Source organism: Mandrillus leucophaeus, unplaced genomic scaffold (genome assembly GCF_000951045.1).
Source record: "Mandrillus leucophaeus isolate KB7577 unplaced genomic scaffold, Mleu.le_1.0 Scaffold159, whole genome shotgun sequence".
NCBI lineage: Eukaryota > Metazoa > Chordata > Mammalia > Primates > Cercopithecidae > Mandrillus > Mandrillus leucophaeus.
This window is the reverse complement of record NW_012101576.1, coordinates 876,129-890,974: the sequence shown is the minus strand read 5'-3', so window position 1 is coordinate 890,974 and position 14,846 is coordinate 876,129. Positions and strand designations below refer to the sequence as shown.

Here is a 14,846-nt window from a genome sequence, read left to right as displayed (position 1 = left end):
GGCTTGTTTTATTTCTTGGTGGCTGCTCTAGAGTTTAAAATATTCACCCTCAGTTTATCAGAAGTTACTATCAAAAGATATACTACTAAATGTAATATTTATTATATATAATCTGTCTCTTATACACATCTAGATGTGTATAAGAGACAAGTCCTTCTTATTTGCATCTTTCTAATTATTCTGGGTTTAATTCGCTTTCTTTTCCTCACTTCATAAAGTAGAAACTGCGATTATTGATCTTAAACTTTCTTTTATACATATAAGCATTCAAATCTATAAATTTCTCCATAAGTTCTTCTTATCCCACAGGTTAGCTGCATCCCACAAGTTTCATGGTATGTTCTCATTTTCATTCAGCTTAACATGTTTTCTAATTTCCTTTGTAATTTCTTGACCTACTGGATTTAGAAATGTTGTTTAATTTCTAAATACTTGGAAATTTTTCAGAAATCTTCTTTTCTAATTTAATTATATCAGATAACATATTATTTTATTTCAATGCTTTAGTATTTATTGAGACTTGTTTTAAGGCCCAGCATATGGTTTATCTTGGTAAATGTTCCAAATGCACTTGAAAAGATGTATGCTGCTGCAGATGCTGTATAAATGTCAATTAGGTAAAGTTGGTTGATAGTATAGTTCAAGTTGCTCTATAAATTACCTAGAAGGAAGTGGTGAAATCTCCAACTACAACTGTAGATTTGTGTATTTCTCTTTCAATTCTGTCAGTTTTTTCTTTATATATTTGGAAGACCTGTTAATAGGTCCATAATACTGAGGATTATGTCTTCTGGAAGAATTGATCCTTTAATCATGAAGTGTACTTCTTTCTCACTGGCAACAGCCCCTATCTTAAAGTATACTTTGTATAATATTCATAAGGCCACTACAGCTTTCTTAGGAGGGTTTGCATGTTATGTTATATCCTTTTCCATCTTTTTATTTACTGTTAACCTATGTCTTTACATTCAAAATGGATTTCTTATAGTAAGCATATAGTTGCATTTCGCTTTTTTTTTTTTTTTTTTTTTGAGACAGAGTCTTGCTCTGTCACCCAGGCTGTAGTGCAGTGGCTCTATCTCGGCTCACTGCAACCTCCGTCTCCCAGGTTCAAGTGATTCTCCTGCCTCAGCCTCCCGAGTAGCTGGGACTACAGGCGCATGCCACCATGCCCAGCTAATTTTTTTTGTATTTTTAGTAGAGACAGGGTTTCACCATACTGGCCAGGCTGGTCTCGAACTCCTGACCTTGTGATCTGACCCCCTCGGCCTCCAAAATTGCTAGGATTACAGGCATGAGTCACTGCACCTGGCCGCATTTTGCTTTTTAAATCCAGTCTATCTTTATTTAGAGTAAGACCATATATATTTACTGGTATGACTGGATTTAAGGGTACCATCTTTTGATTTGTTTTCTACTTTTTCTATCTGTTTCTGTTCCTGTTTTCCTCTTTCTCTGGTCTCTTTTGGATTAACTAAGTATTTTAGTATTACACTTTATGGCTCTACTGGCTTGTTTTATTTCTTGGTGGCTGCTCTAGAGTTTAAAATATTCACCCTCAGTTTATCAGAAGTTACTATCAAAAGATATACTACTAAATGTAAGAGTCTTACTACTATATCCCCCTGTTGTCTTACTTCATATGTTTTACTTCTATATGTTATAAACTCCTAAACATCATTTTTGCTATAAATGGTCAATTATCTTTTTAAAAATTGAAAAAAATTTACCATTTGTAATCCTCCTTATTCAGTTTTGTAGGTCTGAGTTTATATCAGAAATAATTTTCCTTCAGCCTAAAGAACTTCCTTTAACATTTCTTGTAGTACAGACCTGCTGATGGCATTTATCAGATTTTTTTTCTGAAAATGTCTTAATTTAACCTTAATTTATTGAACGGTATTTTTCCTGAATATAGAATTATAGGTTAACATTTTTTTTTCCAGGACTTTAAAGATGTTGCTCCAATTGTCTTTTGGCTTGCAATATTTCTGATGAGAAATCAGTAGACTTCTGATCTTTCTTCCCTTCTAAATATTTTCTTCCCTTTTAAATAATACCTTCTCTTTAAAAAAATTTTCCCTTTATCATTGGTTTCCAGCAATTTCACTGTTACGTGTGCCTTGGTCTAATTTTATGTTTTCGCTGCTAGAGGTTCATTAAGCTTCTTGGCTCTGTGGGTTTATATGTTTAATTAAATATAAAAGACTTTTAGTCATTTAAATATTTTTCTGTTCCCCCTTTCCCTCTTTCTAGGATTCCAGTTACATGCATATTAGTCTAAATGACATTACTCCACGGGCCAGCTTTGACTCTTCACTTTTTCAGCCTTTTTTCTTCCTCCGTTCCAATTTGCGTAGAGAAATTTAAACTGCTTTGTTGATTATATTCTCTTTGAGGGAACTGATATTGGAATCTCAGGCCTTACTAGATTGAAATTATAGATAGTGTAAATGCGAGAGCTGGGCAAGATGGCGGACTAGACGCAGCCTGGTGGAACAGCTGCCACCAAGGGACCAGGACGACTGATCCTCTCCTAACAGATATTTAGAGGAAAGAAACTAAGGGTGGACAGAGGAAAGACACAGAAGCTGGGCTGAAGGGGAGGAAGCTGGGAGGGACCCCTGCATGGGGATATCGCACCAGGGGAACAGTGACTTGAACTGGCAAAAAACAACCAGCTACTGCAACGGGCCTCTGGAATCCTGGCAGGAGGAGATTCCTCGACCACTATGGACACTTGAGTTGGCACAGAGGGCTGCTTAGAGAAGTGTTAGGGGCCGTATTCTAGCCAATGCAGAGTCCAGAGTGTCTGGTGTGTGAGCATCTGTGGTGGAATATGGCCAGGGGCACCCATCCCTCTAGGCTTAACTTGCTGACTTGCTTTATAGGAGACTTTATCCCTACTAAGGGAACTGTCAGACCTCAAGTCTACAGGGCAGTCTTGAAGATCAGATGGGGCCAGTCCATCTGGCCTTTCCTGGGGCCCCAACCTGGCTGTTCCTGCTTGCAGTGCAGCCTTGGGTGTCCTGGGGAGCCTGCATCATAGCTCCTGTGCTGGGGGACTGCGCCTAACTGGTAGTGAGTTCCAGCACAGCAGCCCGGCTTGTAGACACGTGCCAGCTCACCTGCTCCCTCCCCATACTGGCAGCTTTCCCTGGGCCCATGGCTACCCCCCAACACTGCTTTGCCAACGTGTGTGCATAGGCAGATCTTGCCTCCCCAGTCCCACCTGTGCACATTCACCCTGCCCTGCCACTGCTGCTGGTGTGAGTGCATTCTGCCCCCATTACCCTTGCATTACTGCTGTTGCATTTGGAGCTCCTGTGCCAACATTGCCCTGGGAGTGAAACTAGGCATGAAAAACAGTGGATCTTCCCCTGCCCTAAGTGGCTACCTCCACCTGCACAGAGGGCACACACAGTTCTGTGTCCACCAGCGCCACGCCCCTATGCTTATACTACCACTAGTGCCATGGCATGCACAGTCACTAACAAGGCTCCCCTGCACCCCACCGGTCAGCCGTGCTGCCTCTGCTGCTGCTGTGAAGGCCCATACAAAGGCTGGCATCCCAGACCTGCTAGCATCCTGCCACAGTGGACAAGTGTGCATCCTGTTATGCTGCTGCTGCTGGCATGTGCAACTGAGGATGGATCCTACTGCCATCATCCTAATGAAACGCTTTGGCTGGCACCACCCATTGGACTGTAGTAACCAGTGGCCCTGCAGTACCTTGGCCCCTACCCAGTGCAATCAATTCCTAGCGTGAAGGAGCCAGAGAACAAAGTTGAGGCTCATACCAGCCCCCCAGAACAGGCAGTCCCGGAGTTATGAGCTGAGCCTTGGCTCCCCAAAATCTTCCAGAAATGAAGCCAGTTGACTAAATCCACTTTACACCACAACCAAACCCTCAAGGTCATCAAATAGGATTAAAAAAACCATAACAACAACAACAAAAAAACATGCAAAGGACACCAACTTCAAAGACTGAAGGACCATCAGCCCACAAAGATGAGAAAGAACCAGTGCAAGAACTCTGACAACTCGAAGAGCCAGAGTGCCTTCTTTCTTCCAAATGACTGCACTAACTCTCTAGCAAGGGTTCTGAATTGGGCTGAAATGGCTGGAATTACAGAAACAGAAATCAGAAAATGGATAGGAATGAAGATCATCAAGAAGCAGGAATACACTGAAACCCAATCCAAGGGAGCTAAGAAGCACAATAAAATGATACAGGAGCTGACAGACAAGAATAGCCAGCATGAAAAAGAATGTAACCAACCTGATAGAGTAGAAAAACACACTGCAGTAATTTCATAATGCAATTCTTAAAATTAACTGCAAAGCAGACCAAGCTGTGGAAAGAATCACAGAGCTTGAAGACTGGCTTTCTGAATAAGACAGTAAGACAAGAATAGAGAAAAAAAGACTTTGGGAGGCTGAGATGGGTGGATCACTTGAAGTCAGGAGTTTGAGACAAGCCTGGCCACCATGTTGAAATCCCATCTCTACTAAAACTAAAATAAAAACAAATTAGCCAGGTGTGGTGGCGCATGCCTGTAATCCCAGCTACTCGGAAGGCTGAGGCAGGAGAATCACTTGAACCTGGGAGGCAGAGGTGGCAGTGAGCCGAGATCGCGCCACTGCACTCCAGCCTGGGCAACAGTGAGACTCTGTCTCAGAAAACAGAAAAAAATAATAGAGAAAAAAGAATGAAAAGGAATGAACAAAAACCCTGAGAAATACGGGATTATGTAAAGAAATTGAATCTACAACTCACTGATGTCCCTGAAAGATAAGGGGAGAATGGAAGCAACTTGGAAGACATATTTCGGGATATCATCCATGAAAATTTCCCCAACCTAGAAAAAGAGGCCAACATTCAAATTCAGGAACTGCAGAAAACCCCAGTAAGATACTTCACAAGGTCATCCTCGAGACATATAATCATGATTCTCCAAGGTTGAAATGGAAAAAAAAAAAAAAAGGCAGCTAGAAAGGTCAGGCCACCTACAAAGGGAAGTCCATCAGACTTAACAGCAGACCTTTAAGCAGAAATCCTACATGCCAGAAGAGATTGTGGGCCAATATTCTATTTTTTTTTTGAGAGAGTCTTGCTCTGTTGCCCAGGCTGGAGTGCAGCAGCACAATCTTGGCTCACTGCAACCTCTGCCTCCCGGGTTCAAGAGATTCTCCTGCCTCAGCCTCCCAAGTAACGGGGATTACAGGCATGTGCCACCACGCCTGGCTAATTTTGTATTTTTAGTAGAGATGGGGTTTTACTATGTTGGCCAGGCTGGTCTCAAACTCTCGACCTCAAGTGATCCTCCTATCTTGGCCTCCCAAAGTGCTAGGATTACAGGTAGGAGCCACCTCACCTGGCCTCAACATTCTTAAAGAAAAGAAATTCCAACCAAGAAATTCATATCTGGCCAAACTAAGCTTCATAAGTGATGGAAAAATACAATCTTTTTCAGACAAGCAAATGCTGAGGGAATTTGTCATCACCAGACCTGCCTTATAAGAGCTCTTGAAGGAAGCACTAAATATAGAAAGGAAAGACCAGTCACTACAAAAACATACTTAAGTACACAGACCAGTGAGACACTCACTGTAAAGCAACCATATAAACAAGCCTGCATGATAACCAGCTGCTATCATGACAGGATCAAATCCATACATCAATACTAACCTTTAATGTAAATTGGCTAAATGTCCCAATTACAAGGCACAGATTGGCAAGGCGGATAAAGAACCAAGACTCAATGGTATGCCAAGAGACTCATCTCACATGCAATTACATCCATGGGCTCAAAATAAAGGGATAGAGAAAAATCTACCAAGCAAATGAAAAATAGAAAAAAACAGCAGTTGCAATCCTAAATCAGACAAAACAGACTTTAAACCAACAAAGATTAAAAAAAAAAAAAAAAAAAAAGACAAGGGTATTACATAATGATAAAAGGTTCAATTCAACAAGACCTAACTATCCTAAATATATATGTACCCAACACAGGAGCACCCAGATTCATAAAGCAAGTGCTTAGAGACCTTCAAAGAGACTTAGACTCCCACACAATAATGATGGGAGAATTCAACACTTTATGACAGTATTAGATCATTGAGGCAGAAAATTAACAAAAATACTCAGGACCTAATCTCAGCACTGGATCAAATGGACCTGATAGACATCTACAGAATTCTCTATCCAAAAACAACAGAATATACATTCTTCTCATCACCTCATGGCATATACTCTAAAATCAACCACACAATTAGACACAATACAATCTTCAGCAAATGCAAAAGAACTAAAATAATAACCACTTTCTTGGACCACAGCACAATAAAATTAGCAATCAATACCAAGAAAATCGCTCAAAGCCATATGATTACACGGAAATTAAATAACCTGCTCCTGAATGACTTTTTGGCAAGTAATGAAATTAAGGCAAAAATCAAGAAGTTCTTTGAAACTAATGAAAACAAAGAAACAACATACCAGAATCTCTGGAACACAGCTAGTATTAAGAGGGAAATTTACAGCACTAAACACCTACATCAAAAAGTTAGAAAGACCTCAATTTACAAAATAACATCACAACTAAAAGAACTGGAGAATGAAGAGCAAGTCAACCCCAAACCAGGAAGACAAGAAATAACCAAAATCAGAGCTGAACTGGAGACTGACACACAAAAAGCCATTCGAAAGATCAACAAATCCAGGAGTTGGTGTTTTGAAAAAAACATTAATATCTATTTGATAGACAGTTAGCAAGACTAATAAAGAAGAGAGAAGATCCAAGTAAACACAATTAGAAACAACAAAGAAGATATTATCATTGACACCACAGAAATATGAACACCTCTATGGACACAAACTAGAAAATCTGGAAGGAATGGATAAATTCCTGAACATATACACTCTCCCAAGACTGAACCAGGAAGAAACTGAATCCCCAACGAGATCAAAAATGAGCTCTGAAATTGAATCAGTAATAAATAGCCTACCAACCAAAAAAAAGCCCAGGACAAAATGGATTCACAGCCAAACTCTACCAGGTATACATAGAAGAGTTGGCACCATTCCTACTGAAGCTTTTCCAAAAAAATTAAGGAGGAGGGACTCCTCCCTAACTCATCTACAAGGCCAGCATCACCCTGATACCAAAACCTGGTGGGGATAAAACAACAAAAACCTCAGGCCAATATCCCTGATGAACATTGATGCAAAAATCCTCAAAAAATACTGGCAAACTGAACCCAGCAACAAATCAAAAAGTTTATCCACCACGATCAAATAGGCTTTATCTCTGGGATGCAAGGTTGGTTCAACACATCCAAATCAATAAATGTGATTCATCACATAAATGGAACTAGAGACAAAAACCACATGATCATCTCAATCAATGCAGAAAAGGCTTTTTGATAAAATTCCACATCCCATTATATTAAACTCTGAATAAACTAGGAACTGAAGAAACATACCTCAAAATAATAAAAGCCACCCATGACAAAACCACAGCCAACCTCATACCGAATGGGCAAAAGCTGAAAGCATTCCCCCTGAAAACTGGCATAAGACAAGGATGCCCTCTCTCACCACTCCTATTCAACACAGTATTGGAAATCCTGGCCAGAGCAATCAGGCGAGAGAAAGAAATAATGAGCATCCAAATAAGAAGAGAGGAAGTCCAACTATCCCTGTGTGCAGACATTATACTATATACAGGAAAGCCCATAGTCTTGGCCCACAAGCTCCTTAAGCTGATAAACAACTTCAGCAAAGATCCAGGATACAAAATCAACATAAAAAGTCACTAGTATACCTATACACCAATAACAGTCGAGCTGAAAGCCAAATCAGGAGTGCATTCCCATTCACAACTGTCATAAAAAGAATAAAATACCCAGGAATACAGCTAACTGGGGAGGTGAAGGCAAAACACTGCTCAACAAAATCAGAGACAAGACAAACAAATGGAAAAACATTCCATGTTCATGAATAGAAGAAATCAATATTGTTAAAATGGCCATACTGTCCAAAGCAATGTATAGATTCAATGCTATTCCTATCAAACTGCCAATGACATTCTTCACAGAACAAGAAACTATTTTAAAATTCATATGGAACCAAAAAGAGCCCAAACAGCCAAGGCAATCCTAAGCAAAAAGAGTAAAGCTGGAGGCATCAGGCTACCCAACTTCAAACTATACTACAGGGCTACAGTAACCCAAACAGCATGGTACTGGTATACAAACAGACACACAGACCAATGGAATAGAATAGAGAGCCCAGAAACAAGGCCACGCAAACCTACAACCATCTTATTTTTGACAAAGCTGACAAAAACAAGCAATAGGGCAAGGACTTCCTTTTCAATAAATGGTGCTAGAATAACTGGATGTCATATGCAAAAGATGGAAACTGGACCCCTTCCTTACACCATAGACAAAAATCAACTCAAGATGGATTAAAGACATAAATGTAAAACCTAAAATGATAGAACCCTGGAACACAACCTTCAGGACTAGGCATGGGTAAAGATTTCAATGCAAAGATGCCAAAAGCAATTGCAACAAAAGCAAAAATTGACAAATGGGATCTAATAAAACTAAAGAGCTTCTGCACAACAAAAGAAACTATCCACAGATTAAACAACCTACAGAATGGGCGAAAATTTTTGCTAACTATGCATCTGACAAAGGTCTAATATCAAGCATCTATAAGGAACTTAAATTATTTACAAGAAAAAAACAAGCCCACTAAAAAGTGGGCAAAGGACATGAACACTTTTCAAAAGAAGACATACACATGGCCAACAAGCATATGAAAAAAACCTCAACATCACTGATCATTAGAGAAATGCAAATCAAAACCACAATGAGATACCATCTCACGCCAGTCAGAATGGCTATTATTAAATCATTAAAAAATAACAGATGCTGGTGAGGTTGCAGAGAAAAGGGAACCCTTATACACTGTTGGTGGGAGTGTAAATTAGTTCAACCATTGTGGAAAGCACCATGGTGATTCCTCAAAAAGCTAAAACCAGAACTACCATTCGGCCAAGCAATTCCATACTGTGTACACACCCAAAGGAATAGAAATAATTCTATCATAATGACACATGCACACGTATGTTCACTGCAGCACTATTCACAATAGCAAACACATGGAATTAACCTAAATGCCCATCAATGGCAGACCTGATAAATAAAACGTGGTACATACGCATCACTAAATACAATGCAGCCATAAAAAAAAAGACGATCATGTCCTTGGCAGGAAGATAGATGGAGCTGGAAGCTATTATCCTCAGCAAACTAACACAGGAACAGAAAACCAAATACCACACGTTCTCATTTAGAAGTGGGAGATAAATGATGAGAACATATGAAAACATAGAGGGGAACACCACACACTGGGGCCTATGTGAGGGTGGAAGGTGGGAAGAAAAAGAGGACCAGGAAAAATAACTATTGGGTACTAAGCTTAAAATCTGGGCAATGAAATGATTTGTACAACAAACCCTGGTGACACGAGTTTCCCTATATAACAAACCTGCACATGTAACACTGAACTTAAAAGTTAAAAAAGAAAGAAAATGCATATTCAAAAAGAGAATACTATAATGGGAAGAAAAAGGAATCATTCTTTAATGAAAACAACTATTTTGAATAATTAATTAGTTACTGGGGGAAGGGGAAAATTTAAAAGAGCAAAATCAGGGATATTTTGGTTTAAGAAGCCAAAGGAAAAAAAATCTCAAGTTCAAGTTTAATTGTATCATTAACTCAATTTTTCATAGTTTAATTATAATATACGAGAAGAAACTGTTCATATTCAAAGAATTTCTTCCCAGTTATCTTTCCATGTTAACTTATTGAAAACAGGAGGCAGGAGGCAAATAGATAACAGAGTCAGAAAATCCATGTTTTGTCACTAGTTATGTAACTCGGAGAAAATGCTGGAAGAACTCTTCCTCTTTGTTTTTACTTCCATAATACTTGTTCCCAAATACTCTTCTGATGATTCTGATGATTAGGTAAGACAATGTATAGAAAGCGTTCTGTAACTTCAACTATTAATATTAGAATTACCTTGCTGATTCTGGATCCAAAATCAGGGCTTCTATTGCATGAGATATCAGTAAACAGCTCTGCTGCTGTCTGGATTGATGTTAAGGTTACATATGAAAATAGAGAAGAAACCCACTATAGGTTTATATTACCTGAATACTAAACGGGTCAAGATTTGATTGCCTAGTGAAAGTAATCATAATGTTATCAACTCGAATGGTCTAGGGCTCTACCTTTTCTTTTTAAGGGATATACATTGTCTATAATAGCGATCCTCAGACTCTGTTCCAAGAAAGGTACTTCGGAGGCTACTACTGTGGGAAGGGGAAATCAAGTGATAGACCCCGTGATTCAATTACAGCAACTCTGTTTTTATCTGTCTTAGATATAGGGGTTTTTCATAAGAGTCTGAGACAAGCAAATAAACGTTTCACTGATACAAGTTAAAAAAATAAAAACAAAAACAACACACAGTGGTCTAAGGAGCCTTTATCCCAGAGGCTCCTAATCTAGGGCTCAAGAGGTGTAGCAACCCCCCTCCAAACTTATATGCACATTTTGGGTGTCTCTGCATATATGCATTTTGCAGGACAGAGGGCCCACAGCATTCACTGGGTTTCAATCAGTAAACTAAATGCCAAGAACTACTGATTGGTAAGTACTACAACTTAAAAAAAGAATTTCTATTCCTTCCTTTCAAAAGTGAAGTTGCTAATAAGAAAATATGGAGGTAACTTAGGAAGGGTTTAAAAGTGACGACTAGGCTGGGCACGGTGCCTCACGCCTATAATGCCAGCACTTTTAGGTGGATCACTTGAGCCTAGGAGTTTGAGACGAGCCTGGCCAACATGGTGAAACCCTGTCTCTACTAAAAATATAAAAATTAGCCAGGTTGTGGTGGCACGTGCCTGTAATCCCAGCTACTTGGGAGGCTGAGGCAGGAGAAAGGCAGAGGTTGCAGTGAGCCAAGATCATGCCACTGCACTCCAGCCTGGGCAACACAGTGAGACTCCATCTCAAAAAAAACAAAAACAAAAACAAAAACAAAAACAAAACAAAAGTGACAACTAATGCTACTGAAAAGATCATTAATAAAGGTGATAAAAACTAGGACTGTTAGCCACAAAGAAAGGTGAGGTGAAACACAAGTTCTTTGGTGGGAAAATGTGTTGTGCTGTCTGTTGTAGCTCAAGTGAGCACAGGTAAGCAACACTGGCTTTGGATGTTGCTTTGGATGCTCTTTCTGGATATAAAAAAAAAAAAGACACCTTTGAATCACCATTTTTTGTTAAAATCACCTGGGTAAAGTTAAAAAGTAAGATTATTCTGCTTATATATTTTAAAGGGGAAACTATATAATAAATTTGTAGGGTTATCTAACATGTATTTTGTAGATAAGCATTATCTGAGGTAGTCTATATTTAAAAGAATACTTCCAAAAAGAAGAAGAAATACTAGGGCAAGCTTGGGATACAGTTCAACATTCCTTAAAGTTGCTGAGTCAGCATCAAAAGATGCCTGGTAAAGATCCCCATATCGAGAAGCAAGGCTTCGAAATTCTTCCATGGACTGTTTCATCTATAAAAAAAATCAATTATGACAAATAAACATGCTTTCATTATCGTATAAACAACACAAAAATCAAAACATAAAAAAGCATCTTCAAACAATAACTCAAAAAAATACTGCAGTCTTTTCACTGTCATTCCATTCATTTTCATAAATTTTGTTAAATAAAAACAAAAATGGCAAATGAAATTATACATGTTCACAAGATTATTATATATGACATATAGAAACAAAAACATTTGTATTTTAGCTTCTTCAAGTTCCACTAAAATAATTTAGTTATAAACATTCTCAAGTTTTTTAAAAAAAAATCTATGTCCTTTCTCTTTATATAAATATGTAGCACCCATTGAGATACCATCAATCACTTTATCATTCTAATAACACATCAGCCTATTTTCAGCTAGACAGTTGAGTTAATAAACATTTATGATAATGTCTGAGTCAAACCACTGATTTTAAATTTCACAACTTTTCATCTTATAACTTCAAAAACCTCTAAAGTGTAAATAAAAAATGCACTGAAAGTTAAGACATGCCTGATTGGAGATGCGACCACACCTCTGAAGGTCATTTCCTAAGGTCATGGCAATTGTTGTGGCAATTGCAGGTGGAGGGCTTGTCTTCAGGCTATTACAAGTACAGATAAGTTGAGAGAAGGCTTGTAGAAGGTCAATCCTGAGTTTTACAAATTCACATTGAAAACTTAAAGGATTCAGTGGTGTACTAGCTGCCTGGAAAAAAAAAGAGATATTTAAGACAAAGTAAACATAACAGTGAGATGGGGGGCAGTACCAAGTATTTATCAGTTTGTGGTCAAGGGCAGTAGTTCTCTAAAAACACTGATGGATAAAGACCTAAATGATAAAAAGAATAATGTAATATTAGAATGAAAAACATTGTTACTAAACACCAGCTCTGAAAAACTGTATGTACAATCACTATTCAAAGGTTCCTTACTGCCTACATTCACGAAGACCCCATAATATGTGGGTTGTCAAGAACATCATCAAGAAGATAATCATGGCTGGGAGTGGTGGCCCACACCGGTAATCCTAGCACTTTGGGAGGCTGAGGCAGGTGGATCTTGAGGTCAGGAGATCGAGACCATCCTGGCTAACACGGTGAAACCCTGTCTCTATTAAAAATACAAAAAAATTAGCCGGGCATTGTGGCGGGCACCTGTAGTCCCAGTTACTTGGGAGGCTGAGGCAGGACAATGGCGTGAACCCAGGAGGCTGAGTTCGGAGTTTGCAGTGAGCCCAGATAGCGCCACTGCATTCCAGCCTGGGCGACAGAGCAAGACTCTGTCGAAAGAAAGAAAAGAAAAGAAAGAAAGAAAAGAAAGAAAGAAAATCACATAAGGGATGCTTCAAGGACATTACCATCCCCCAAATCCCCTATTACCTTGCTACCTTCCTAATCTGAAATTCTCATCACTGGAACCTTGAAAAGTTGGGGGCAAGAAAGAAAAAGAAAGATAAGGGCAGGAGAAATACGTTTCTAGACAGTCACTGTTTTTAAAAAATGAACATTGCCTCAAAGTTACCTGCTTCCACAGTAGCCCAAATTTTTCTTTTTCTTTATTTTTTATTTTTTTATTTTTTGAGACAGGGAATCATTCTATCACCCAGGCCTCTGGGAGTGCAGTGGCACAATCATTCTCACTGCAGCCTCAACTTCCTGGGCTCAAATGATCCTCCCACCTGAGTTTCCCAAGTAGCTGGGACTAAGGGTGTGCACCACCATGCCCGGCTAATTTTTTTTTTTTTTTTGAGACGGAGTTTCGCTCTTGTTGCCCAAGCTGGAGTGTAATGGCACAATCTCAGCTAACTGCAACCTCCGTTTTCCGGGTTCAAGCAATTCTCCTGCCTCAGCCTCCTGAGTAGCTGGGACTACAGGTGCGTGCCACCACGCCCGGCTAATTTTTTGTATTTTTAGTAGAGACAGGGTTTCACCATGTTAGCCAAGATGGTCTTGATCTCCTGACCTCGTGATCCGCTCGCCGCAGCCTATCAAAGTGCTGGGATTACAGGCGAGAGCCACTGCGCCTGGCTGTGCCCAGTTAATTTTTTTGTAGAGACAGGGTCTCACTATGTTGCTCAGGCTGGCCTCAAACTCCTGTAGCCCAGATTAATTTTAAAAATAATTTCTGAGTAGAGACTTCAGAAAGCACAGAGAGGACACCAAGGAAGAAGAGGTAAGCATAAATAAGTTTCAATGAAGATGGAGGGTTGTCAGGGGTAAGTCTTGGGTAGCATTAGCTAGGTAGAAAAGGTAAATGGTAAGGCAAGCCAGGGTGGACAGAGAACTAAGAAAACCTTTAACTATTTGGCAGCTGTCCTAGTGGAGATCCTAGCACTATGGAGTTTTAACAAAAGGCACATATTAAAAATGTGCTAATTTAACAATAAACGGAGGCATAGTGAAAATCTTCCTCTATGATATGACCCACTTAAAACACACTGATGCTGTTTCTTAGATACTATCTCACATTAGTCTTTCAGCAAAAGAGCCAGACATGATTTTGGGGTTCTAGAAGTCAGTTACAACATTATCTGGCCAATTTTATCTCATACTGACCTTAGCATAGCCGTCTCTACTATTAAGTGTCAAATGATCTGTTTTATTATTTGGTAGCATTCAGATTTTACTCTACAAATTAGTAAACCACTCTCCGTATATATATTTTTAAATTATACTTTAAGTTTTAGGGTACATGTGCACAATGTGCAGGTTTGTTACATATGTATACATGTGCCATGTTGGTGTACTGCACCCATTAACTCGTCATTTACATTAGGTACATCTCCTAATGCTATCCCTTCGCACTCCTCCCACCCCACGACAGGCCCTGGTGTATGATGTTCCCCAACCTGTGTCCAAGTGATCTCATTGTTCAATTCCCCTCTATGAGTGAGAACATGGGGTGTTTGGTTTTCTGTCCTTGTGATACTTTGCTCAGAATGATGGTTTCCAGCTTCATTTATGTCCCTACAAAGGGCATGAACTCATCCTTTTTTATGGCTTCATAGTATTCCATAGTGTATATGTGCCACACTTTCTTAATCCAGTTTAGCACTGATGGACATTTGGGTTCGTTCCAAGTCTTTGCTATTGTGAATAGTGCCACAATAAACATACGTGTGCATGTGTCTTTATAGCAGCATGATTTATAACCCTTTGGGTATATA

At 39.3% G+C, this 14,846-nt stretch overlaps 1 protein-coding gene across 4 annotated transcripts in view; it reads right to left on the bottom strand.

The window, feature by feature from the left end:
- Window positions 1–14,846, bottom strand: part of INTS7 (integrator complex subunit 7) — a 112,661-nt gene that overhangs the window by 18,788 nt on the left and 79,027 nt on the right. For all 4 annotated transcript variants that reach the window (XM_011975781.1, XM_011975783.1, XM_011975782.1 and 1 more), the window contains 3 exons: window positions 12,192–12,386; window positions 11,558–11,661; window positions 10,105–10,173 (listed from right to left, as the gene is read on the bottom strand). In XM_011975781.1, the coding sequence (XP_011831171.1) occupies window positions 10,105–10,173; window positions 11,558–11,661; window positions 12,192–12,386 (368 nt within the window). The remainder of the gene's footprint in view (window positions 1–10,104; window positions 10,174–11,557; window positions 11,662–12,191; window positions 12,387–14,846) is intronic.